Source organism: Perca flavescens, chromosome 9 (assembly GCF_004354835.1).
Source record: "Perca flavescens isolate YP-PL-M2 chromosome 9, PFLA_1.0, whole genome shotgun sequence".
Classification (NCBI taxonomy): Eukaryota; Metazoa; Chordata; class Actinopteri; order Perciformes; family Percidae; genus Perca; species Perca flavescens.
The window spans coordinates 28,947,377-28,974,665 of NC_041339.1; the positions used below are offsets into that span (position 1 = coordinate 28,947,377).

General features: G+C 41.3%; 1 protein-coding gene across 1 annotated transcript in view; it reads left to right on the forward strand.

Annotated features, from left to right (window-relative positions):
- Positions 1-27,289, forward strand: part of syde2 (synapse defective 1, Rho GTPase, homolog 2 (C. elegans)) — a 47,091-nt gene that overhangs the window by 12,350 nt on the left and 7,452 nt on the right. Inside the window, exons 4-6 of the mRNA XM_028588294.1 lie at positions 9,391-9,665; positions 9,716-10,531; positions 17,277-17,403. Of these exons, the coding sequence (XP_028444095.1) occupies positions 9,391-9,665; positions 9,716-10,531; positions 17,277-17,403 (1,218 nt within the window). The remainder of the gene's footprint in view (positions 1-9,390; positions 9,666-9,715; positions 10,532-17,276; positions 17,404-27,289) is intronic.

Genomic DNA, 27,289 nt, shown 5'->3' on the forward strand with positions numbered 1-27,289 from the left:
GTCGCACGCAACAGCCGTTTCTAGTTGTAGTTGAGGCCGAATCGTTTGGGTACACTGAGCTAAATGTAATAGTCACACACACAGCTGCAGTTTCACTGCTGGAATCAAGGCTTGAAATGAGCTCAGGAATATTTCCCCCTGAAATACTACAGTTTTAAAAGTTGAAACCACAACTCGTTGAGACCTGTTCCTATAAATTAAAGAATATACTTTAGGCTGCAGTTTTTCCACATTTCAAAACAATAATCAGTACGTATAAAAAAACGTTTATCTGTCAGAGTGGAAAGTTCTTAACGTCTTGACGTGTTGCATTATCTCCCAAATCAAATCGGTCTGTGACAAGGACACAGGTTTGAATGGCTGCTGATAAACCCTGTTATCCTCATCCTGGCACTCTCTGACAACACATGTGGCGCAGCAAAACTCACCATCCTGAGAGACTCTTCTTGTAGGATTAGGATTAAACTAGTCCTGAATGCGTCTCAGTGTACCAGTACAGCAAAGGCACTAATCATAGCACACAGAGCTAATTCAATTTACAGGCTATTTCTGACTGCACCTTTTGATAGGTTTCAGTCCTATTTTGCAGTCCAGATGAAATGTGCTGGTGTCATTAGGGCCTTTGATTCCGGTTAAGCAGATGAGTGGACATAATTGGAGGCTTGAGTTGCTTGTTCAGCAGTTTTAACGTAGAAGAAATCTTGTTCCGAGCTTCTGTGAACAGAAAGGCTTGTTTTTTTTTATGTTCACTGAGCGGTCTAAAAAAAAAAAAGATTCATTTCTCATCAACTTGCTACCATTCAAAGACCTGCACCTCATTTACATCATGTAATAAGATTAGTTTTAATGAGAGTAGCAGGTCTGTGATAGAGTAGGTTTACTGGTGCTCTGACTGGTCACTGTGAAAATGAGAAGTGGGAGCAGAAGTGTTTTTTTTTTCTTTTCTTCTTCATCTCCCTCCCGCTCCGGAACTGCCTCCCTCTCTGCTGCCTGTTGACTTTGCAATTGATTCCTGTGGGTTTGTCGACGCCATCCCACACTTCACTGCAACAAAAAAAGAGCAACAAGCCCAGCTATGTGTAATCAAAGAGGAAACACTTATTACTAGTTGTTTGTGTTTGTGTGTGTGTGTGTGTGTGTGTGTGTGTGTGTGTGTGTGTGTGTGTGTGTATTGTGGGTGCAGTGGGCAAAATCAAAAGAAATGGAAGGAAGGTTAAATATTGCTTTAGTTATAAACCTCCTATACCTCCAGAAATGACTCTGTGTGTGTGTGTGTGTGTGTGTGTGTGTGTGTGTGTGTGTGTGTGTGTGTGTGTGTGTGTGTGTGTGTGTGTGTGTTTTGTGGTTGCTGTTAACTCAGTTTGTATTGGCTGCAGAGTGACACTGCACTCCTCCTCCACTATCACTGGTTGGGAGGGGGTTGGAGGATGGGGGGGGGCAGGAGTGAAAAGAGCAGTTTGCTATGGGTGCTCACTCCACCCTGCATTCAGTGTTCCATCTCTCCACAACAGGGTCAAACTGATAGGGGATATGGATAATTACCAAAACATTTCTATGAATCCTTTTGTGTATTTTCCACTGATTTGTCAGATTAACTGGACCTTTACGGCTCCAGTTTATATAACCTGAAATTCTACACAGTTGATGAGCTGTCCACTCACAAACTGCAGGACAGTTTTCTGTATGCCTTAAAAAGTGATTAAAGTGTGTTTTTAAGAGGAGCTGCATCAATGTGCAGTACAACAAAAATATGATGTTTTTTTTAAAAATTTAAACCATGTAAACCTATTCTGGTACAACCTCTAAATACAATTATGAACTTGAAAATTAGCATAATAAGAGCACTTTAAAGGGCCGAACCAGTTGTTTTGCATGTTTTAGCCCAGTTACAAACAACTCAACTACAGTCTTTTAATCCTCGTGAAAGTGTGTACCAAAATAGCAGACTAGGAAAGGCTGTACCAAACTAAACCTGTTGGTTGGTAGTAGCATCATTGTTCCCGCCACAGCGAGCCACATCTTTACCGCATCTACTGTGTGTGTGTGTTTAGGATACCTCATCATGTGTTGCCTCACCACATTTTTGAAAATGTATCCATGTCTCCAAGGGAATAATGACTTTTGGTGTAAACTGCAACAAAGTCTTTAAATTCAAAACACAAGTTGTGCAGCCAGCCACAGTGGTGAACTCCACATTTTTAGTACCATCTTTTCTTCAAAAATATGAGCCCATACAGACTCCACTTTATCGGCAGGGCTAAAGATTTGACAGGCCTTTCGTTGATTGAGCACAAATAAGAGTGCCTGCTGAATTAATGAACCCGTGCAGATGTAGATGACTCTCTGTGACTATAGCTTTTCTCTGTTCGGCTGGCTGGTTCTTTTTCCCTTACCGGATACACTCCAGACTCCTCATGTGCTGCCTATTGACTGACTTTTTGTCCATCTGAATGCTCTATTTGTATGGAGAATAATGATTGATGGACTTTGGGGGTGGTGAGCATGGTGTGTTCCCAATCTCTTGTTCCCTTTAGCGCCTGTTTGGGGAATCTGACTTGGCCAGCGCTCAGAATGGGATCAGAGCTATTTCTGGGGGTTGTTTTGGTCACGCTGGCTGCTGCGTTTGAGAATTGGCCCAGGCTGCTAAAGTTACATGAAAGTTCAAGCCTCTGAGCTCAAACCTGGAATTTAATCTCAGCTGACGATTGCACGGTTGGGTCTGGAGGAAGCCAACAACTCAGAGGAGCAACATTGTGAGAGCAGCACAAACCAGAGCAGATTCCTTAGCTTGGTGCTAGATGTGAAGTTTGGGTCACATAGTGTTCTCATGGCTCTTCCTTTCTGGTCTGTTCTTCATTGTATCACCATAGCAGCTGTAGATAACTGAAAACTGATTCAGAGTACTTTTTTTTTTTGTATCTGTCTACACTAATGCATAATATTTCCTTAATTAGACATGTATGCATTGGGAGTCACAATAGTATTTGGAGTTTATTTGGTATATAATCTGATCCTGACCACATATTTTATGACAGAGGTTTTTGTTTGTAACCCCCAAGCACTCTTTACCAGCCAAGACAGCGACACTAGTATTGTTTTCACCTTGTCAGTCTGTGTGTGTGTCATCATGGCAAAATGTGGCCCTGGACATACCTACTGTAGCGTTAACTACAACAGAGGCGTTCTTTTTTTAAAGATTATTTTTTCGGGCATTTTAGGCCTATATTTCCACAGGACAGATGAAGACATGAAAGGGGAGAGAGAGGTGGAACAACATGCAGCAAAGGGCTGTAGGTCGGAGTCGAACCCGTGGCCACTGCGTAAGCCTCTATATATGTGCACCTGCGCTACCAACTGAGCTAACCCAGCCACACATAGAGGTGGTTTTGAGTACTTTGCCAGGTGTTATGTCTGCAGCTAGATATTGTTACCGAAAAAGGGTCACAACTGTGCAAGATGCAGTCATGAATAGGGCTGGGTATCGTTTAAAATGTTTTCGAGACCAGTACCGATACCAATAGTGTGACTTCTATACCGGTTCCTAAATGATACTTTTTTTTCGATTCCAATTTTATAAAACAAAAAGAAATGACAACATTACGCATTATGGCTACAAACTCTTTTTATTTATTTTTCAGCTCCTACTATGTGAGCACCGTGTCTGTGTAACGTAAAGTTTTTCCTGCCTGCCTCTACGACGTGTAACGTTAGACAGCCAATCACAAACATTATTAGATCTTGGTAGAAGCATGCTGCATGCTTATTGGCTCACTGACACTGAGGAGATTTGCTCCTTGTGTATTGAAATTAGGTATTAAATGACAAAGCATTTTTCGATACTCCATACTTCAGAGCCAATTCGTCGTTGCCTAAAAAGTATTGAATTCGGTACCCAGCCCTAGTCATGAAACTTTTCAATGCAGTTGAGATCAAAATGAGGGCTGAATTTGAAGATGGGTGTGGTCCGAGCAAAGGCGTAGGGGGGTAGAAATTATTTCAGATAAATAAGTAATTAGTCAACACTAATCACGTAGCTGTTAGTGCCTTGTTGTTTGGATTGTGGCAGTGCAGCGAGGCCGGTGTGTCTGAAGGCTGTCTAGAATTAGGAGCCACTCTGCCGGTTGAGTTACAGCAGAGCAGGAATGCCTGCAGTGGTAGGCGAGCTAGGCTACATCAGGGCTGCTTTGGCAGGGGGCCATGTTGTGCTAGTGAGAAGGCCTGCATGCTTGGATATATTAGCAGGGGTTTTGTAACCATTGTAATGAAACGCCCGGGCTCCCGCGGCCCCTGAAAGCCCTTCCAGCACTGAATGATTTAGAGCCAAAAGGAAGGGAAGCAGCACAGAGCCTGGCCTCCAAGTGAAAAAACTACAGGACAAGTATGCCATTCACCGGTTTATTTACACTCCCCCTTGTTTGTCAGCACACCCTGGTCAGCTCTGTTTTTACGTTTAAAACACACTGGGCAGACATGCTTGTATGGACACACACACACACACACACACACACACACACACACACACACACACACACACACACACACACACAAACACACACTCAAGTGGTTTTACAGGGGTAATCGGGGACAGTAGATTATCGTCTCTTTCCAAGGCTTATCAGAGTATGCTTAGTGTCTGTCTCCCTCTTTCTCTCACACACACACACACACACACACACACACACACACACACACACACACACACACACACACACACACACACACACACACACACACACAAACACACATTCTCACATTGTTGTGGGCAAGGCCCTAATATTGTTTCATAGGAGGACATTTCACATTATCCAAATATTATTTACATCTTGGTGTTGGCTAGAGGGACGATTTGTTTAATGATGGAGGACACAAATATCAGCCATGTTTCATAATGATCAGGTCGTCCTTTCACATGCAAACCCACCTCCTGCACCTGTCTGGTGCCAGCATTGTGAAAAGCCCTCGTCATAAATTCCTGGGCTTTGTTAAGAGGTGTCAGTGGCCGGGTGCCTGAGGAGGGCTGCAGGGTCAGGGAGGGCGTGTGTGTGGGTGGGTGGGTGGGTGGGTGTGTGTGTGTGTGTGTGTGTGTGTGTGTGTGTGTGTGTGTGTGGGTGGGTGTGTGTGTGTGGGTGGGTGGGTGGGTGTGTGGGTGTGGGTGTTTGTCTTTATGCATGCATATTTACATGCACTCTCTCTTTGTGTTACAGTGATATGCTGAGTGCATGTGCGTGTTAAAGCGTTAAAGGGTGGAAACAGTTACCCGGCTCAGGTGTCACCCAGAGAAATGCAGACCTTTTGCCCTTTGACCTAGGAACATGGCCCTAGAGGGTTGGGTGTCAAACCATCGCCCCTGAACCTCAGCTAGAGAGGTGTCGTGTTACTCTCCTGGCTGCTGCCACAAGGCCAAAGGCTACAGTGGACACTGTGTGTGTGTGTGTGTGTGTGTGTGTGTGTGTGTGTGTGTGTGTGTGTGTGTGTGTGTGTGTGTGTGTGTGTGTGTGTGTGTGTGTGTGTGTGTGTGTGTGTGTGTGTGTGTGTGTGTGTGTGTGTGTGTGTGTGTGTGTGTGTGTGTGAGTGAGTGAGTGAGTGAGTGAGTGTGTGAGGCAACAGTCATTAACTGATCTGCCTTACAGGGCTAGTGGACATTGCCCCTGTTCATGTTTATTATCAAATAAATGGGACACCAGGACTGGTGGAAGCTGTTTTGAAATGGGCATTTATGTTGTCTTTTCTGTGTCCTGCATCTGCATTATTACATCCATCACATATAGTATGATCCGGCAGTTTGATTGGAATTAGAATCATAATATTGATAGTATAATTCTGATATTGATATACCAACCAAGTATTAAACGATGTACCAAACGTTGATTCAGAATGGTTGGTCATTCTCTACACTTGTTTTACTTAATCTTTGCTCAGATATCTACATCAGGGAACTAACTGTTGAGACTTTAGACCTTTTAGATTATTTTTTATTTAACACTGATGTGTATTTGGCATATTTTGTCAAATGAAAAAGTTCCCCAAACTAAGTATTGTTTTGGTATGGCAAATATGTGCAAAATCATATATATATATATATATATATATATATATATTACAATTTATGTCCAATGCAATGTGTTCCTCTGTTGTGCAATATTCCTTAATTTGTGTGAACCCAAAACTTCCCAAACCCCTTTTGTGACTTTTTGATCATACTTGGAGTCATTAACTGGAACCACAGAATTTTTGTAAAATGATTGCTCTAGGATCTTATCAACATGATGCCATTCCACTGAAAGTTGATAAATGATAGCACATCCTGACCCTGTAGTGTTTTCACATTAATAATTATGAATTTGTTTAAACTAAAGACAGGAGTGTAATGACTGTAAATGATCAATGGCATCCTCTTTGGTTACTTACAGCTTCTTTAAGTGTGATATAATCTTATTTATTATATATAGTACCAAATGTATAACTATTTTATAACACTTTGAACAGCAAGTTTTGATCCGTTTACAGTTTTGTATTTACATTGTACTTACTGTACAATGTGTAGAGAAATTAATATTATTATTAACTCAAAAGTGTTTCATGTACAAGGAATTTCTCTCCTGAAAACCTTGTTTCAGACCTGACCAGGGCTCTCTGTGTACCTGACCCCACCCCAGATGTTGTTTGGTGAGTTTGCACCTCCAGTGCCCTCCACCCATGTTCTCCCTTCTCAGAGCGCCTCTGTGTCTATTATTGGCAGGAAGCCGTGACAGGGAAGGCTACTCAGCCAGGGGGAAAAGGAGGCTAAACATGGTTTGGTGAGGAATGTGAGAGAACAGCCGTGTTCATTTGTACATTCACCAGCCAGCTTGCCAGCCTTCCAGTCGACCATCCAGACCTCTGAGTGCCGGGACAAGGGGCGCCTTTGTCCCCCATCTGCCGGCTACACCCTGCCCTGCTCCTGCCCCCCATCTTACCCTTCTCTCCATCCTGTTGCACCTCCTCTGCCTCTCTCTTTTCACTTGTGGGCCCTCGCCCCAGAATAGCACAGCAGGTCCCCTCTGAAAATAGAGCCGGTGATGTTGGCAGGGTCAAGCTCTCACTCACTCTCTTTGTATCTCTCTTTCTCTTTTTTTTTTTCTCTCTCTCTCTCTTACAAAATCACTTTTTTTGTTTCTATTCGGTTATTTAGAGAAATTAATTTATCTGATTAAAAACAACAAAAGCATTTATATATTTTTTAAATGTGTATATCTAGGCCAGGCCTAAAATCACTTCTCTCAAGGTCCTTAGGAGGTAAACTCTTTTTGCAAAGTCATGTCCAGCATTAAGCTCACATGGACTCATGCCACGAGATATTCCCTCTAAAGTGTAAAAAAAAGGCAGGTTAGCCACCGAGGAAATCTTATTAAAAGGGGAAATAGCTGTTTGAGACCAGCTCAAGCTTCCCGTTGGGCAAATAGCAGGATGCCCATAATTTGACAAATTCCACTTAAATCACTCAAATGGCTCCGTGCCAGCTATTTCTCTTCTCTTGCCAGATCGATTATTTGCATGTGGAAAATGATTGAAAGGGTAGTGATGGTGACAGAGCTCCTAAGCAGTAAGAATTTACAAGGTGCATTGGTAGATCATTATTTGTTGTCATTATGGCAGTTACAGTCAGCACATACAAATGGATGGAGTTTGTATGTACAGTGTACAGAAGGAAATATCAAGACATATTAACAGTGATATTAAAATGTACAGAATAGAAACAGAGACAGCAATTGTTGGTTGTAAAATTAATGCTGACAACCTTTTAAGTGGATGTGGCCTATTTACACATCCAGCTGTAGTAGTAACATAAGCATTCATTTGGAGTTGTGTTTCTGTTTACTTGATAAATATTCGCTCTCCTTTTAGCTCTGGTTTGGTCTCCACAAACTCTGGAGGGAACTATCTGGCTTTTTAGCAAATTCGCTAACTTTGTCTTTCTGCTGTGGGTTTATGGAGCATTTTCACTAAAAACAGCTGTGTGCTGCGGCCGAAAATGACACAGAGTGGTGAAAGTGAACCAATATAGTAAAGTTGCAGGCCTTAACACCAAAACTATGGGCCGCCATTATAGCTCACCTGGTAGAGCATGTGCACCATGTACCAATGCTCAGTCCTTACTGCAGCAGCAGCAGCCAAAGGTTTGATTCCAACCTGTGGCCCTTTGCTGCATGTCTTTGCGCTCTCTCTCTCTCTCTCTCTCTCTCTCTCTCCTCCCCGCCCCACCCCCTTTTCCTGTCTACAGCTATCCTATCAAATAAAGGCCAAAATGCCCCAAAAAATAAATAAATAGAGCCGAAAGACACTAAGCCTCTTTGGAGTTGAGGGGAACTGGAGACTGCTGATAATTCTCTGTGGGTCTATAAGTGATACCTTTTGACATTACACATTGATGATTTGATTCATTTGTTTATATAAAAATGTTAATTAAAGCAGTTTTGAACATTATAGGATTAATAGCCCAGCCACAGAAAGGCTTGATGGCTAAGCGACCTGATGAAAAACCACATGAATGAAACGTAAAGTCACAGTCCTGTAGACTAAACAATGGCTGTCACTCCTGCGAAGAACTCTAGACCCTGAAATTTCATGTTGTAGACATCTAGTTAGGCAAGAACTGCCGACAAGGTCCAATCCAAATGGATATTTTTCAACTTGAATAATGACTTAGTAACTCTAGCTCAGTCCTGAAGCAGTTGATGTCTCTAGACAGACATTTCCCTGCTTATAGACCACTGTTTTTCCTGGAGCTGCAGCTAAAGACCTTCCGAAATTTCCCTGGTGTTTGCTTGAATGAAGCCCACTTAAAGCAAAGGGGCCTCATGGAAACTCTCTGTGATATTGTTGTCATTTCAGCAACATTTAATCATATAAAACCCTGTCTAGGTTTACATATATAGACTGTAACTGTATTATATAGTGCTCAAGTGTTTATGAAACATTGCCTGCTGAATGTGTCTCTTTCAGTGGATTACTGGGTTGCGTGTAAACCTAATCACTTGATGATGTGCCATGAAGGTGTAGTGCTTTTCTGAGACTGTAAATTATGGCTCTTGCACACATTGCCTTTAGTGTTGGTCTTTTCTTTCCTGTCTGTCTTCACTGGACATCTGAACAGTTACTTCTAATCATGGGAGTGAGGTGGCTTGTCGAGTGAAACCAGTGATTACAGTGACTTTAAGAACTTATGACTGGTGGTAACCATTTGTTCCTGCGAGTAATCCAAAAATTGCTTTCTAAATATTTTTCCTACCAAAGAATTTGGCTGTAAAAATGTTTAAACTTTTTCACAAAGTGTCAACCAAAGAAAAATTCAAAATACGTAAGGCTTTCCTTTTAATCAGTTTTTCTCTTGCCCTGTTATTTCGTCTGTAGATGGTCCTGACCTGCCCAATGCCGTCGGCTCCCCTCCCTCCAGCCCAAACCCAGCCAAGAAGAGCAGCTCCATCAACTGGTCCTTTCCAGACAAGATTAAGTCCCCGCGCACCGTAAGGAAGATCTCCATGAAGATGAAGAAGCTTCCAGAGCTTAGCCGGAAACTCAGTGTCAAGGGGACCCCGAGTAGCAGTAACAGCAACAACGGCAACGGAAGCAGTCATTTAGAGCCCAGAGCCCATTCTCCCCGAAATAACGTAAGCGGGTCGGAGGCTGTCCCCATTCCTCAGGCCATCCCAGATTAGCTGCATCTGGGGGAGGGCAGGCTAGCCGTAACGTCATCTCACGCTACCACCTGGACAGCAGTGTGTCCACACAGCACAGCTTCAGCAAGAAGAAAAGCAACGGCAGCTCAAAGTCTGCCAGTAAAGGTGGGTACCTCAGTGATGGTGACTCACCTGAGCTGGTGGCCAAATCTGGGAAACATGGCTCGTCCGAGGGGAAGGGAGGGAAAGGCAAGGAGACAGAGGGCGGAGGCGGAAACTCTAAACTCAATGGCACGGACTTAGACATTGATGCTTTCCGCCATTACAGCTTCACAGAGCAGCCCAAGTGTAGCCAGTTTATCTCGGGACTGATGAGCCTGCACTTTTATGGTGCTGAGGACCTCAAACCTCCACGCATTGACTCTCGAGATGTCTATTGCGCCATTCAAGTGGACTCGGTTAATAAAGCACGAACCGCTCTCCTCCAATGCCGAACTACCTTCTTAGATATGGACCACACCTTCAACATTGAGCTGGAGAACGCCCAGCACCTAAAGCTGGTGGTGTTCAGCTGGGAGCCCATGCCGAGACGCAACCGCGTCTGCTGCCACGGCACGGTGGTACTGCCTGCACTCTTCCGGGTGACGCGTTGCCACCAGCTGGCGGTGAAGCTGGAGCCGCGGGGCCTGATCTACGTCAAGCTGAGCCTGATGGAGCAGTGGCAGAACTCCCTCGATGGTGGGCCAGACGGAGACAGGGTGCCCCAGGTGTTTGGTGTGGAGGCGTGGCGGGTGGTGGAGAGAGAGAACACGGGACTGATGGTGCCGCTGCTTATAAGCAAGTGCATCAATGAGATTGAAAAGAGAGGCTGCCAGGTGAGTCTGCAGACGGATAAAAGTTTGGCTTTGGGAAAAAAAAGCTATGTTTCTGCCAGAGCTGTAACTATTCCACATTTTTGCTGTACAATTAATTGTCTCAGAAATAATTGCGATTAACGATATAATTGTCTCTTTCAGTCAAATTTAAGAATATGTATTTATTTATTACTTTTAAAAAAAGAAAAAAAATATTTTGGCTATATAATCACTGTCATGTGACCCAGATAATCTAATAACACAGCCTATAAAGTTAACCACGCCTCTTTATTATCATAAAACATTTTTTCTAACTGTATCCCCTTTGTCATTTTTGTTGCTATGAACGTGTATGAGGTCAAGTGTCAACAACTAGCATAGCTTTTGCTCAACAGTCCGACCATATACTTGTATAATTAAAATTTGGCACATCTAAAGAAAATCAACAATGACCATCAACAGTCATACCCTTTAGCACCTTAGCTAATGTTAGCAATTAATTGCAGTTAAACAAAGAAACGGCGATTATTTAAAATAATTGACAATTAGACAATTATCTAATAATTGTTACAGGCCTAGTTTCTGCTGGTCATGATAAGTGCTGCAGCTTTTGTTCCCTTATTTATTAATCTGTCTGTTTTATTTTTAATTAATCGATTAATACTTTATGTATATGTATGATATACAGTAGTATGTGTATATATATATATATAAATATAAATATATATATATATATATATATATGTGTGAGGACACGTATATACAGTCAATGTGGGTGGAACCATTCAGTTGAAAACAGATTCATTTGAAAAGACGGCTGTGCTGTAGGATACAATCATATAATGCATTTTGTATGAGATATGTGAGAGTATACAGAGAGAAATAATCCCACATTCATAGCATCCTTTTAGCTCAGTATGCCGTGAAACGGGTGCTCACCCTGCAGCCAGTTATAATGCTGGATGACTGGCATGAGCATAATGGACAGCAGAGATGTATCGCACTTCATGATGTCTCTGAGCCTTCCTGGGGCGGCTGGCTCTTTTATTCAAAGAGGAGAAAGACTCGGAATTAAGAGACTGATGCGGTGTTGATGGTGGGGTGTTCCCCTTGATCATGTGATCTTGTTTTGTCCCCCCCCCTCCACATTTCATGTGCTCTTTGAAGCCCAGAGAGAGGCTGCAGCATTTCTCCTAATTAGAGCTGAGACAGCAGCAGTAAAAGTGCCTGGCCGTTGTTCCTGACTGATCACTCTAGGGGGGCATGCCAGGGGCAGCGGGTGCCTGGGGCCAACAGACAAACATTAGGCCTCTCCAAGGAGCCTGTCTGTCAAATCAGACCCCGCCCTCGGCCATTGTGCAGCATGCTGGGCTTCGAGCAGGAGTAGTAACAGCAAACCTGATAGTCACTTGTTTTATAAAAGTTCAGGTTTCATTGCATTTCTTTCTTGTTAGTAGATAATTAGTCTATATCCTTGACGTTCCACTTCCGGGATTGCTCAGTTGCCGCCGGAAAATCCACTGGATTTCACTCTTTTAGGCCGGATATCCGTTGCGTTGGGCTTCCTTTGTGTTAGCATTTTAAACTCTTGTCGATTTATAAGGACCGTGGTTAACCTGCAGGGTAAATCCAGACAACTAGCTAGACTATCTGTCCAATCTGAGTTTTCTGTTGCCTGACTAAAACAACTTTTAAACGTACACATTCTACAAAAACAAGTCCCTTCCGAGCCTATTTTGCAGCGGCAACGCAGCTTTTCTTCGGCGCTTAGCGCCGCCCAAGACGATTGTGATTGTTTTAAAGAAATGCTAATAAACCAGAGCATCCCTGAATGCTACGTGGAGTAGCCAGACTCTCCTCCAGCGTGCTTTGGAGGAGGGTCTGGCAAAGCGAGACTAGTAGATAATGAGCCTGCGTATCTTAGCTGGAGTGCATTTGACTAGAGCAGTGCATCTCAAAGTGAGGTCCGTGGCACTCTGCCCGGGTTCCGTGAAAAGTTTTCAGATTAATTCATTTAAACTATTATGACCTTTTTTTCTTTTTTTTTTTTTTTTTACACTAGTCTTCATAGTTCAACAACTAATATATATATTTTTAAATATAATTAATCATAGATTACATTCTAATCTTACAAATCTATAACTCTTAGAATCTGCAAATATGTCTAATACATGTCCAATATCTTTCTAATACATTTATATTGTGTTGTTCTTTCACATAACATAACTAAGACTATAAAAGTGTAAAAAAAAAGTGTAAAACTTCACGGTTTACCCGGTATATTCTCTTAATCTAAGGGGTCCTCGGCTGAAAGAAAACTGAGAACCTCTGGACTAGATTACCAACTAATGATTGTTTTCGACATCCATTAGTCAGTCTGCCTCTTGTCTGCCTCTTGTTTCTCCCTCCGGCTCTGTTTTTCACTCAGTCTTTGACACAATTTGACCCCCTCGTTTTGCTGTCTTTTTTCATTACAGAGATGCAGAGTAGACTTTGTACAGAGTATCAGTCTGAGATCAATTGTAAGGGCTCCCCCAGGTTGCAGGCAGACAGGGGTTAGGACGGGGTTGACACCAGATCCCAGAGGAATGTGCAGGTTGTGTCACTAAAGCATGTACAGCCAGACGTGCAGCGGTGTGCTTTTACAAATGATTATGTGGATGTTTGATGGAGGCTCTTTCAAAAAAAAAAGTGTGTCCTAAGGGCTTCTCCAAGCTTTTAAGACGATGGATGATTGTGGGTGTTTTGAAAAGACTGCACATAATGTCTGTTAGACTGGAGTTATGTATGTGAGCACTCCGTACCCATAAAAAGAGACATTTAAAAAATAAAAAAGGATCTATCCCAGTAGCCCTCGTACTACTTTACATGACAGTAAAAGATGCACACAGATGTTGTGACATGTTATGAATGGCTATGCCCTATTTTTTTTTATGACTAGAACAGACATCTCAGCATTGTGTTGGTAAAGGTGTAAGTTTTTGACTTGACATACACTTCCAGACTAAAGCCCTTTTCAGACATTGAATCAGTATCATTGCTGGCTTCAGTTGTCTGTTAAAGGAATGTCTTTTGGGCTTTCAAACACAAGTCTCTGCTACGTAAATAATTAGTAAGTAATTCTGTAATTACTCTTTTCAAACATGACAGAAAGGCAGCAATATTTGGGCTATATGTGGCATCTGGCACAGACAAGAGACTGGCAGAAAGAAGAGTTTTCTCACAGGCTACATCATTAAAATATCATTAAATTATTTTGCAGTTGAAGACTTAATGACGATAAGCACGAGGGACGCTTGACTGCTCTTAGTGAAACCATTAATAACTTTTCTCATTAATTTCATAGTCTGTTAGGTACATTTTAAAAATGTAATACCTTTTTTATAGTAGAGTTCAACGGTGCTAAAACATAACGTACTTTCTGTTAATGTGAAGTATTCAATTTAAACTTGATCAACGAAAATTAGGGTTAGGTGTTGTGAAAATATATCCATCCTAATGAGAGGATTAGAGCTTTAGGGAATTGTAATGAACATTTTTCAACATTTTCAGACATTTTATTTAACCAAAAAACGTTGAGAAAGAAATTGCCACATTAATGCAGCCTTACTTTTGTTCTTGTGTTGTTGTAGTCATTAGGGGTGGGAATTTCTTGGCAGCTCCCAACTCGATTCGATTCCGATTCAGAGGCCAACGATTTGATTCTAAACCGATTATCGATGCAACAATTTTTTTATGTACATTTCCATGCGTGATTTTTAAAAATATACATATAAATATCACTATATATAAATATATACTAATATCGCTAATCACTTCCTAGACAAAGCAGCTAGACAAAGCTTAGATTTTGACATTTTTGGTTTTAATAAAATGTTTTGTCTACTGAGTTTTTTTTTTTTTTTTTTTTTTTTTTTAAACATGCTTGTGAAAGTCACCTTCTCTCCCATTAATCGTCCATGTCAGAGGCTCAGTCATGTTTAAAGGTGGATAATTGGCTTCTTGGAAACATGAAACATGAGGTGGTCAGATGTAATGTGATCAAGTAGATGAACAGCCTATATGTGTTTTGCCCAAATATTTTATGTATGTCTTATTAGATCATGTGTATATATACAAAATTTAATTTGTTTTTCCTTTTGGCCATTTTTTTTTTTTCTGCACTCTTGCCTAAACTCTAAGTCGTTGTCCATTCTCCCGTCCTCTTTCAGTCACTGTGTTTTCTGATTTGTACTGTCTGTCTAGAGACAGTTTTTTTTTAAATTATTAACTTATCAGAATCAAGCATTGAATCGTTCTAGAGAGAATCACAAGGCATCTAAGAATCAAATATTTTTCCCACCCCTAGTAGTCATGCGCTGAAGGTTTGCATTTGCTCTCCTGTGACATGTTTACATTCAAATGTGGGAAATCCTTGAATCATGCCAGGAGTAAGTAGTTCTGTCATTTTGTCATGAAGGTGAGAACAGATCATTACTTCCCTGCTATTGTTGATAAGAAAAGAGAGTCATGTTTAAAGGAAGTCAACAACCTGGTGAACTGACTTTGATGGAACACTCAAGAGCATTAACGCGGTCAAATGCACTTTCCTTTCTTTCCTTTGATGTCTCTATAAAGTCTTTAAGCTGATCTGAAACCAAAAAAGAAACTGATCCCATCAATGGTTCTAGAGTCACTGAAAATCCACATTCCTGTCTAGGGAACTCGTTTGGTTTTGTGGTCATTGTGTCGGCCTTATTCTGCATATAGGTCTTGGCTGGTGCTGCCTGTTGTGTTGCCCGGCAGCCACAGTGCATAAGTGCAAGCCCTCTTTTTGCTAACAGCTGTTCCACGCCTGTGCTCGGCTCTCCTCCAAAGAGAGACTATTTTTTTTTTTCTGAATGGACTTATTGTTCATTGTGCCCAGTGACTTCTGTTTACTCTCACACAAAGGCAAATCCCTGCCTAATCTGTGCTCCTCTCTCCCTCTCGTGTGAGGTTTAGATAACACTGGTCCACTCGACAAGGAGCGCTCACAAATAGTTGGTCTGGTGGAGAGACATAGCGCTCCTACGCTGGAGCCCGGAAAGGCCAGCAGTGTGCATATATGTGTACAAATGTGTGTGCGTATTTGTGTTTGTGTGGAACTGGACCCAACCCGCCATTCACAGCCCACTGACCTAACATGTTACCGTGGCAACCACACCAGTTGGTCTGCTATGCCACATACCAGACAGACACATGTAGGAGAAATTATGGTATGTCTGTAACCAGGCCTAATCCCAACATAACAAGGAGAACACTGGTGCCAAGTTTCAACTATCAAATGTCAACGTCTGGAGGAAAAATTGTTAAGAGTTCCTTTAGGTCACTCCGTGGAGGCTTAGTTAAAGAAACATTAATGGTTCATGGCGCAGTGCTTCCATTTTTAATGCTGAGCTGTCAGCTTGGTTTTTAGAAGAGCTCAGTGTTTATCCGGTAAGTCATAAAGATGTGACATTTTCATCACACCTCTGAGTGTAGTTTGTCAAAACATAGCGACCATTCTTTCTTTTATTCACTTTAAAATAAGCAATGTGATGAAACTCAAGCTCACAGTATTAATTCACAGCAGTGTTTTAAAGTTAGACTATATATCATATAAATAAGTAATAACCAAATATTCCCTTTTACAATTAAAAAGTAAAATTCATAAGCAACAAAACGCACTGTTGCTCATTTCAGTCAACTCAGGAATTTTATCACTACAACCTTACTTGACTTGTAGCTTATGATGGCTAATGTTAGCTAATTTGCCGTGCGACTGACATTACTGAGTCACGTTGCTGACTTTTAGAACTTACCACACTATCCTGTAGCTAACTGTTATTCAGCAAATGGTAGTCTTTCTTTAAAGTGTATAAATAAGTGAAGAAGTAACACAAACAATAAAATATACTTTTGCTTTAGACAGTAGCCTACACTTGAGCTTTTGCCGCCAAAAGCGGTGTTGTATTACCACTAGCTTATTTTGGCTAATGTTAGCAACATATTGCTTTATCATGCTGATTTTTGACTCCTCTCTCTTCTGTTACTCTGCATTGTAGCATGTCAAGTAAATATTTCAGGAGAGGTTTTATCTTTTTTTGTCGAACAAGAGTTATGTAGCCTCATCTTAAATGTTTAAAACTGTCTCTGTTGAGAACACACAACTGGTGGTCAGTTAAGTCGAGTTAGTTTTATTTGTCTTGCCCAAGTTTGTATCAAGGCTTTAAAATGTGTATAACGTATTACTTTGTCTGTCTTTACACCCTCGATTTGGACAAAAAACTAAATTGGAAAAATAAAAAGGGAGAATCCTTAAGAAGAACAGAGGGATCCCTCTTTCACGATGCACATACATTCAAAAGGTGCAGTATCTGCAGAGTAGACGGAGGTATCAGAATTGAGATATAGAGAAATAGGATTACTATACTAAGTAGATCAAAAGTAGAATGTAATGTATGGTAAGTATATAGTAAATACAGGTGATGGCGTTGTATTGCTCCACGCTAGGCCTCCTGTGTCCCATCATAAAGTGGGCCCTGATAGAGTTAAATAAACAATATATAATATGTTGTCACTTATCAAATAAGCTGCCTTTTTGTAGAAATAAAACAGATAAGAGTTTTGAGACACGTGGATTTTGTAGTTTTGGCTTCTGCCTAGCACATTGTTTGAGTGCAGTCTTGATCGAAAGCGTTGTAAAAGTGTCTGCCTCTCTGTCAAATGTTTTGTTTACTTGACCTACTTGTGTATATGTTTCCAGGTGGTGGGTCTCTACCGTCTGTGTGGCTCTGCAGCCGTGAAGAAGGAGCTACGTGAGGCGTTTGAGAGAGACAGCTACGCCGTGGAGCTGTCTGAAAACGTCTATCCTGACGTTAACGTCATCACAGGTAAGTCGATCACTGGTAACAGAGAACATAAGTACAGTGTCCCTCACCACACACTCTCAGTAAAATTAGGAATTGGTTATTTAACTAGGTGGTTTTTCCAAAGAGCGTTTGTGTCCCTCTTGTCCCGTACTTCATTAAGATATTACATATTACACTGAGTATACAAAATAGTATACCATTAGGTTTCCCATGAAACCGACAGAACAGATGATCCAAGATCAAATCTATTTCCATTATCGGATATTCCACCGATTATTTTCTAGATGGTCAGAAACTAGTGAATAGCTCATCACAATCTCCCGGAGCCCAAATTAACATCTTCAGATTGCTTGTTTTATCCTGAAAAAAATCACTTACACTTAAAAGATATTGATGCAACCTCTAGCTCACCCTGTAGAGTGTGCGCCCCATGTGTGCGCGAGCAATGGAATTAACTAAAATCAGGGTAAGCTGTAGGATTTGCAGAGAAGAAGAGTTACTTAATAAAGAGAGCAACATTAATAAAAAAACAACAAATACAACGTCTCTCAAATGGAGTCTGGATTCAGTATTGATCCAGTCCTTGCCCCAGAAAACATGTCTGAACTGATGTGTCCTCTGTAGATAGGTTAGCACATGTGTACGTCTAAGAGAAGAGCGTGTGTGAGTTTGCTGTTTGTAGTAAAAGCATTCCAGCAGTCAGCTAACAGTGTAGACCAGTGCCTGAAGGAAGGACACACACACAGACACACATACACAAAAAAATCAGACCATGTTGTACATTCAGGTCATTCTTTCTTTTTCAGGTTTGTGGTTGAGACATGCTTATAGGACACGTTTTAGTAAATACGAAGTACTCTGCTTATGATGGCAGAGTAAGTGTGAAAGTTGTTTTATTGTCCCACTGCAGTGCTGCAAATTGTATGTCCCTCTATGTATTATTTAAAGGCATTAATGAGTTGCAGCACATTACACAGAGTCTTCAGCATACAAAAAACAGCCGTGTCATTGGATTGAGTAATGACTCCAGCAGTGCGACAGATGAGGGGGGAGGGCGAAGTTGTAGAAAATGACCTGGTCATGATTTTTTGTTTCTCCCACAAAAAGAGGAAGACCATGGAAACCCCTGGGCATTGTAGGAGCTGCTGTTGGTTTTGGGAAGAGGCCCCGTATAGGCGTTGTCCTATCATGCCTGCTTTGATCCACATGCATTTGCATGGCAGGGCAAAGAACACAGTTAACAGTTGAGCGGGTCAGAAAAAAAGGGCCGGGTCTAGCGAGGATTGTTGGTTTTTGCTCGCTGCCTAAATTTGCTCCAACAAGCGAGTTGCTGTTGCAGATGGACCTGAGTGAGTGGAAGAGGGCAGGGAGAGGGGGAATGGAGGCAGATGATGGTTTTATGGTGTGTGTGTGTGTGCTGCAAAAATGTTCATCTGCAATATTATCATGGGTTTAGTCTTAAAACATACTTTCCTGAAACATTTGGTGACAACAATGCCCATTTATTGACTTTATTTAAGTTTTTTTACAGTATTTTGAAACGTAATCTCAATGTTTCAAGGAATACCTTCTAATTTGAATTCATAACTGAAGTGAAATGGCCCATCGTGTTATATTGTCTACATTCTTTCAAATATAGAGGCTGATTCAAATGGAGTCTCTGCAGTGTGGAGTCAGACGAGACTAGCTAATGAGCGAACAGCATCGGATGAGCTAAGAGGGCTGGCCTGTCACACGGCTAATTTAAAAGCAGAGGTAGTGAAAGGGATTATCCAGAGATCAGAGTTCAATCCAAAGCTTGCAAAACATGCTCAGTGTGCGGCCCGCCATTGTTTCAAATCACAGTTCGCTCAAAAGAACCAGAAAGGTGTTACCAACACGCTGAAAAACAAGACAAACCATATTATCTTCAGCAGTATGTGTTCAGTAAACACTCTTTCTGCTCTCTATTTAATCTGTTCATGTGTGACTTTAGAGGGCGGTCATAGAAAGAGTCTGTGTTGCCAGGGGCGTTTCTAGGACTTGAGGAGTTTTGGGGCTAAATTAACTGAATGCAATACGGGGAGTGGCTTGCCCAGCTTGTTAATAGCCAGTGCATGTTTATTTTAGCTGCCCAGTTTGTAGAGTTAAATAGCACCAACATTTGGCCTAATCATAACTGGGAACTGGGAACCCAATTTTATGTAAATTTGTATGCCCCTATTTCTACCTTTTTCTGAATCAATGTATGCTGGAAATATCTTTTTGTAAAGGGAAACAGATTACAATCCAAATATAAAAACATAATTGAATATATTGCAGTAAGGCACCATAGTCTGCTGTGCATTAAGTGATTGCTCTGCTGATACGGTAGATCTCAGACCTTCTAACAGACTCAGAGTCCCGTTTGGGTCTCTGGTCTCTGAATGAGACAAAGTTTAGGGAAATGGCTGTACGCTGCTACACATCGGAGGTGGAAAATCGAAACTACGGCAGAAATACACGGAGCACAAACACGACACATCTGCCACTACATGCCCACAGCAGAGCGCGTTAGATGAGTTGGATGACAGTAGTCAATTAGTTTTTCATTTAATTTAGTTTTAAATGAGTGTTGGAATTCCTGTCTCAATATATAACTTGTTTATAAGTAAGCTTTAGAGATGCTGGTAGGCAGATTTTGTTAACTTTTGACAGAGCTTGGCTAGTTGTTTCTCTCTGTTCCCAGTCTTTATGCTAAGCTAACCCTCTGTTGGTGGTTGCTTCATATAAGAGTGGTGTCGATCTTCTCATCTAATAGTACGTGTCCGTTGTTAGCGTCATTTCCCCACTTCCCATTCATTTCTACGGGAGCAGCCGTGCAATGCATTCTGGTAGCGTTGAGGGGACTTTGGAGAAGTTGAATCCAGCCAACTCTATGCAAATGAGGAGCGGCCGGCTCGGCACGCCGCCTCTCAAAAGCTAACGGAAATCTTTAAACTGACCTTTGTCGATCTGAAATCAAAACAGATTCAGCTGCTGCATAGCCGCTTTCTAAGTTAAAATGTTTTCAGAAACACGTTTCGCTGAACTATTTTTGTAAATACTAGATAGTATTCCGAACAAGCCACCATTATGGTTTTGAAATTTGGGAGCAGCCAGCCCCACGTGACGCGTTCGTCCAATCAGCTGCATCCAATCGCAGTTGTAGGAGGGTTTAGACTGTTTTCTTTGCTTGTCAGTGGTCGGTGAAGAGAAACTTGTGGCAAGCTCACTAGCGTGCAATGCTGGGAAGCGGGGCACCCCCATCTGTCAAAACAACGTGTATATGGACATGTACCATAGTTTTATTGGAGCAGGACTTTTAGACAGTTTAGACAGCCTGTGTAGCCATTTGTGTTGTCATATAGTTTTAATACATTAGTTGCTCAAATTATCAGATGATGTTTTTCAGTAGTTTGGAGTAGTAATGAAGGCCATGAAAATCTCATAGCACTGTTTGGCAGTTTAGTTTATGACATCAGCAGTGCCAAGTGACAGCAAAACCTCAAAATAAAAAACCATTTGTTTTGGAATTCACACCTTACAGATCACTCTGGTTGGATTTAACAAATACACAATGAATCACTGTGGGAAAAGTTTGGTTTTAGAGGACACGGTAGCAACCTCAACTAATGATTAAGCCCTCAACTCAACCTGTTTTGGCCTTTGTGCGGAAACAAAGCTTCCAAAGTGATCCAATGATGAGAAACTTCCATCCAAATATCTGTCCTCTCTCCTGGGAAAATGAAACCAGTGTCCCAAGCCCTGCTGGTTGACAGCTCACCACAGTTATTGATCCTTGTTTGAGGTCTTCTAATTTGCCTGGCCTGACTCGTCTTTTCCATAGCCTAGTTCCCTACTTTGCCCCCCACCCTCAGCAGTACACCAGTGAAGACATGGAAAGTCATTAACAAGTGCCCCCTTTGTTGCCGAACAAACACAGATGGTATTTGGCTCACGCATGGGGGATTAGCTGAACCCTGGGCTGTCCGGGGAAGCAGACAACCACTTTACAGAGAGCTGCAGGACAGTGTAAGTGTCAGAATATTTTTTAAACTGCAGGTCAGGAATCATAAAGACATATTTCTGATGATCACAGTTAGGAATGGGGTTTACTCATTTTAGGGTTTTAGGGGCTAAGGAAAAGTTCAAGAAACTACAGGGTAAAGCTTTGCCGTGCCACCGGACAAGGCAGTGGCACACACATCTCCTCTGGCCCCCCTAGTGCTGTGGGGGCGTGCAGGACAGCAGGGAGGGGGCAGGACGGAGAACAAACCCCCATTTGTTCTCAAGGCGAGGCGTTGACTGCAGCACTGACAAGCGGAGTGACCTTCTGCTTTGTTTGAACAAGAGGTCAAAGGTAGAGCCGTGCCCCAGTGAATTGTGTGCCTTGTAGCGTTTGGTGGCACATTTGGAACATTTAAAAATCTGAATTGATTAGAAAAAAAAAACCTTTTGCATCACAATTTCTTTAGCTGCTATAGTCTGTAGCTTTAATTGCATGCTTTGAAGCTTTGATTTAGGGGATTGTTTTTCTTCATTGCTGAGCTGCTTTTGATTGCAGTTTGGTCTCAATCAGCCATACGTGTGGGTGGAGATATATGTATGTGTTGTTCCTATCCCTGCTGGTATGAAGCCAAAGCCCAACAGTTTAAATGTGAGAGAAAAGACTCAGTGTGGGATTGTTGTCAGCTTGGCTGTAAAGGAAAGTGAAGCACCTGTAGGGGAAGCACACCTGTTCACCCCTGAGTACATGACCTTGTGTGTATATGTGGGTGGGTGAGAGAGAGAGAGAGAGAGAGAGAGAGTGTGTGTGTGTGTGTGTGTGTGTGCGTGCGTGTGTGGATCAGGCACCAACAGGGGCTAAGACACAAAAGTAAACACTAGTAACTGACTCATAGCAGGCTAATGATTTACCTGAATGGCTGTATTCTCCTCACTTTAGACAAACACAAGCACATGAGCACAAGGTTTGACTGACTGGTGTATTTTTTTTTAATTATTGAAATGGAAAGAGCCTAAACACACAATGTAAATCCTCATATATTGCATGCGAGGGATGAAGATGATGTTTTGTTTCATGAAGCAGTGCTTACGTAAAAGCCTCCTGCGTTTGTTGTGTCTAGATGATCTGCCTCACAGCACATCCAAGGTCAGAGGCTCCACCGTGCTTGTATTTCCATTTAAGGCAAAACAATGACAAATCAAGTGGTACCTCTCTGCATTTAAGTTGCACACTCGCTTTGCAGAGATAAGGGTGAAAACAATTTTTTTGCTTCCAGACGGTCTGTTTTTCCTGCAATGAAACAAGCAGATTATTATTATCTCAGGTACGTCTAAAGATTTGCAACGGAAAGCCGAAGGATGTTCACAAAGCATTTCTGTGTAATCAGATTTAGAAATCAGCATGTCTAGAGGGGTTTTAAGAAGAGAGAATGTATCTTGTGTTTGTGTGTTTATGTGTCCTTATCTGCTCATACCAGATTCCATAGCAAACCTGATGAAGATAAATGATAACAGAAGTGAATCAGAACTGAAAACAAAAATGAAAACATGTCGGCACAGATCCGCTACGCTGGCTCAGAGGGCGCAGGGGACATGTTCAATTGCAGAGACATTTTATGAAGTTTTAAGTGCATGTTTGCCTGAAGCCGTGTTAAAGTCTGAAAGTCTGGCCCTGCTGACCCTATAGCTGTCATTGTGTTGGTCTACCTGAGGTGGGAGGGCTGACATAGTGCACCACTGTGCTTGTTTTGGTATGAGTTGTTTTTCTTCAGACAGAGCCACTACTGCCTGCCTCAGGAATGCACAATATCTTTCTCTCTGTATCTGTCTGTGTGTGTGTGTGTGTGTGTGTGTGTGTGTGTGTGTGTGTGTGTGTGTGTGTGTGTGTGTGTGTGTGTGTGTGTGTGTGTGTGTGTGTGTGTGTGTCAGGACGTGTTGAATCTCGAGTACTGAAGGGGCTTTAAAATCAAGATAACAAAGTTGCCATTTTTTCTGTTAAGAAGGTAGCTGGCACAAACAGTACACTATGTATTATTTACCTGTATTATATATTATATTGGTGGGGACAGATTCACAGCATTGAATAACCATCACAGTCGCAGCATTTACAGTCTAAGCCCATTTGTAATGCTCGTCGTGAGACTAGTTTTTGTGTAAAATACATTAACAGTGCAAAACAAAAAATAAATATTATAAAAGAAAATACCGTAAAAGCAGTAACACGACTCTACAGCACAGAGGTGTTTTGAGCTAAATGCTAATGTCATCTTGCTTACTGTCGGTACGCGATCTGTGCTGCCTGCATGATCCTTTATGCGCACGCGCATAAATACGTAGCAGAAAAAGTGATGGTTTCCCTACACTGTTTGTATCACGCAAGCGTTGAAACACTTGATGGCCAGGCGGCACAACTGGCAGCATATTTTTGTAGGCCACATTTTATGTTATTTATTATGCAGTTCACGGCTGGTGATATTTAAATTAAGTACTTATTGTCACTGATCCAAAACCGCATATATCGATGTCCGTGTACTACACCTTGGCGACATTGTTATTTTTGTGACATGTAGTGTGGGGATGTTGTAGGGCTGAACGATTAATTGCATTTGCAATAATATCGCGATATGTTAAAACGCGTTAGCTCCGTTATAAAGATGTGGAGTGGAGGAGCTGCCACTGAGAGGGGTAACAACCAGACTCTGATAAATGACGTTCAGGGAGCTTTCACAGCAGCGTGGCCGCGGTGTTTCAACCGTTTTATTAGTACAATTAATCCCACGGCAAGAACACCAGCAACTAACGTAACAATAGCCGAGCAAGTGCAACGTTGACGATGTCATGCACACGGCACGCAACTTCACAAGGGGGAGGGGCTGGAGGCAGCTCCTCTCTGTGCACTGTAAAGAAAATACACCGTTGTATGTGTATGTGTATGTGTATGTGTATATATATATATATTTGTACTTATTTAACTGTATAGTAAAGTGACAGTGTATAAAAAGTGCAATCCACATGTTTACATATGTTTATTACAGTAAATAATGATTCCATTATGTAAATGGTAAAGCCACACATATTTGTTTTTATATTTCTGTAATCTGCACGTTAGTTTGTGTGATTTGTTTCTGACTTTCATATGAATGTTTACACCAAGCTTGGTCAGTGCTCAATATACTACTGTGACTGAAGTAGTTAAATAAAAGATGTCATTCATATAAATTCATGCATCACCTAATTTCATCATCACATACAGGCCTGGCCTCCAGGAAAGAACCGTTTGTTTAATCTGTCTAATCGTGTGTTGTTCATACTATACAATGATTTATTGTTTGTCTTAGTTGAATAATACAGAAGACAAAGAGCTTAAAACATAATCACATCTTAAGTCGCAATCGCAATATTTGGGAAAAAAATCGCAATTAGATTATTTTCAAAAATCGTTCAGCCCTAGGATGTTGTGATGTTTTTAACTGTAAAAAATAATAATAATAATAATCACTAAGGAACAGCTGAGGAATATCATTCATTTTTCAGGTATTTGGTCATTAGTTTATGCATATTGGACAAATATGAATTTTAACCAAATTATGACTCTGATAGTCAAGGAAACACCAAGTTATTAGGATTCATCATATACAGAGAGTGAATATGTGTTCCAAATTTGATGGCAATCCATCCAGTAGTTGTAGCTAAATTGCACTAAAAATCCTGATAAGACCCTTATAAGAGTGCCTTGGTTTCAAGTCACGTTAAATTATCCCAATTATGATCTTCTGTGGAAACATGCATAAATAAAAAGGAAGTAAAGTAGTGGGGAATAAGTGATAAAAAGATGTCATACAGTTTCTGTTATTTATACCTGTTGGACTTTTTCTGGTAGCTGTTGGGATTGATGAGGTGTTTGATCAGTTAATGTAACAGTAGATCATCTCCCAATGAGTGTTCTTATGTTAGCAGTTGGAAAGGAAGACTAAATTTAAGTGTGTCGTCACCTAAAAACACTGAAATTTAAAGTTCATTTAAAAACATTTGTCTGTTTACTTCATAAGATCTTTGGGTGATAGAGCCACAATGCCAGTTAGGAATAGACTGTAAGGCTTTAAGCTTTAGGCTCCCTTAAAGAGCAGAGCTGGGATTTACAGGGATTACAAAGTGAGCATGTTAAATTGTGCCCTCCATTCTCCTCACTGGGCCTAAAGAGATTTACGGTGAATCTTTAGTTCGCTGTAAATAGAAGGTAAGAGGCAAAACACCTTGGGTGTATAGGAGGAGAACAGTGATGTAGAAGTGATAAAGTAGGAGCTCCTATTTACAGCATCCTAATCAGAATCAGTTACAAAAGCTCAAGGGATTGTGTCACTATTTTGGGAATTTCTACAAACAGGATGGTCCTTGACATAGATACATATGTCTTTTTACCTGCTTTTACACTCAAACTTACTGTTGTTCTGCTCTCTAGAATAGTGGCGAAAAGTGATTTTCTATTTATTCATCTTCTTACAGTTTATTGACACTTGCGCACCAAACATTATATAACAACTCTATATCCAGCTATTCAACTGATTGATGATAAGGCATGTTGGCTATGCAGCAAATACATATTAAAGTACCTATGTTAAAATAACAAATATTAATGGCTTGGAGCAGACAATTATCAAACATTATGTTGTGTTTATAAGCAGAACATTTGGTTTTTATTTGGATATCTTATAGCTCATTGGATAATCTTCCAAGAGCCCACATTAAAAACATTTCAGCATACGACAATTCATAAACAAGTCAACACATAATTGTTGATCATCATTATCAACATATCCAGTGCATGGGTATGAGCTTAGATAGCAATGAGCTCAACTAAGTGCAGGAGAACTGTAAACCATAAAAAAATGAACTTAGCTGTTTAGGAGTAATAGGAAGAAAAGTAAACATGCTGCTTTTGAGTGAAATGTATCTCTACTGCAGCATGATAGCACATTGATACTGTCAAATACACCAAACCCGAACAGAGCCAAGACATTAAATGATAAACATGTTAGCACAAGCGCTTGGTGTAGAAATCAGCAATCTCTGGCATCTCAGTGGAAAATAAGCCTTTTGGAAAGAGTCGCCAGGGTCCATAGGTGTGGACAACAAAGACAGGAAATCTCTTATTCTGGCTTGAAATGCGTGTTTGAGCCTAACAGCTGATAAGATGAGTGGCAGAAACACTAGGTTGTGGAAAGCCAGCAGCCATAGCAGTATGACTTTACCTCAACAAAGCCATCTTGAAGCGACATGATTGGACTGGTGGCAGGTGAGCTTGCTTCTGAAATGTTCAAGAAGCAGCAGCAAGTGTTTGCTGCAGCAGCATTGCAGAACAAAACCGCTTAATTGCATTGAGTGTGTTGGATATTTGGATTCAGTGTGGGTGAATTAGTGGACGTTGAGTAAAGTATTAGCCTATACATTTGGTTTGCAGCAGCACAACACAAGTTATCTGCTTGAACTGGCTCACAGGCCTCACTCTGCTTGTTGTTAGTTTCCTGTCATAAATTGGCCAACATCAAGTCTGTCAAACATTTCTTTGTGAACGAACAACGCTGAATCTGTGAGGTACTCTTTTAAAGTTGCATTTGGGACAGCAGACAACTGTGGGTCCTTTGCATTTCTAAATGGTTTGATCAACAGCGTGCTTCATTTGCAGGGGATTTTATTATTCTACTGACAGTAACCTATACGTCTTTTAAAATTATATTATATAGTGTTCCTCTTTACAGACATCCATGTGTAGTATTACTTTGGAGCATAACCTATATTGCTGATTACACAGCCCCCAGCTGTCTCTGAAAACTGATCCAGCTTCATGCAGAGGGAAAAGAGAGTAGACACTCACCACAAAGAGCTGTCACATTGCCAAGCGCCT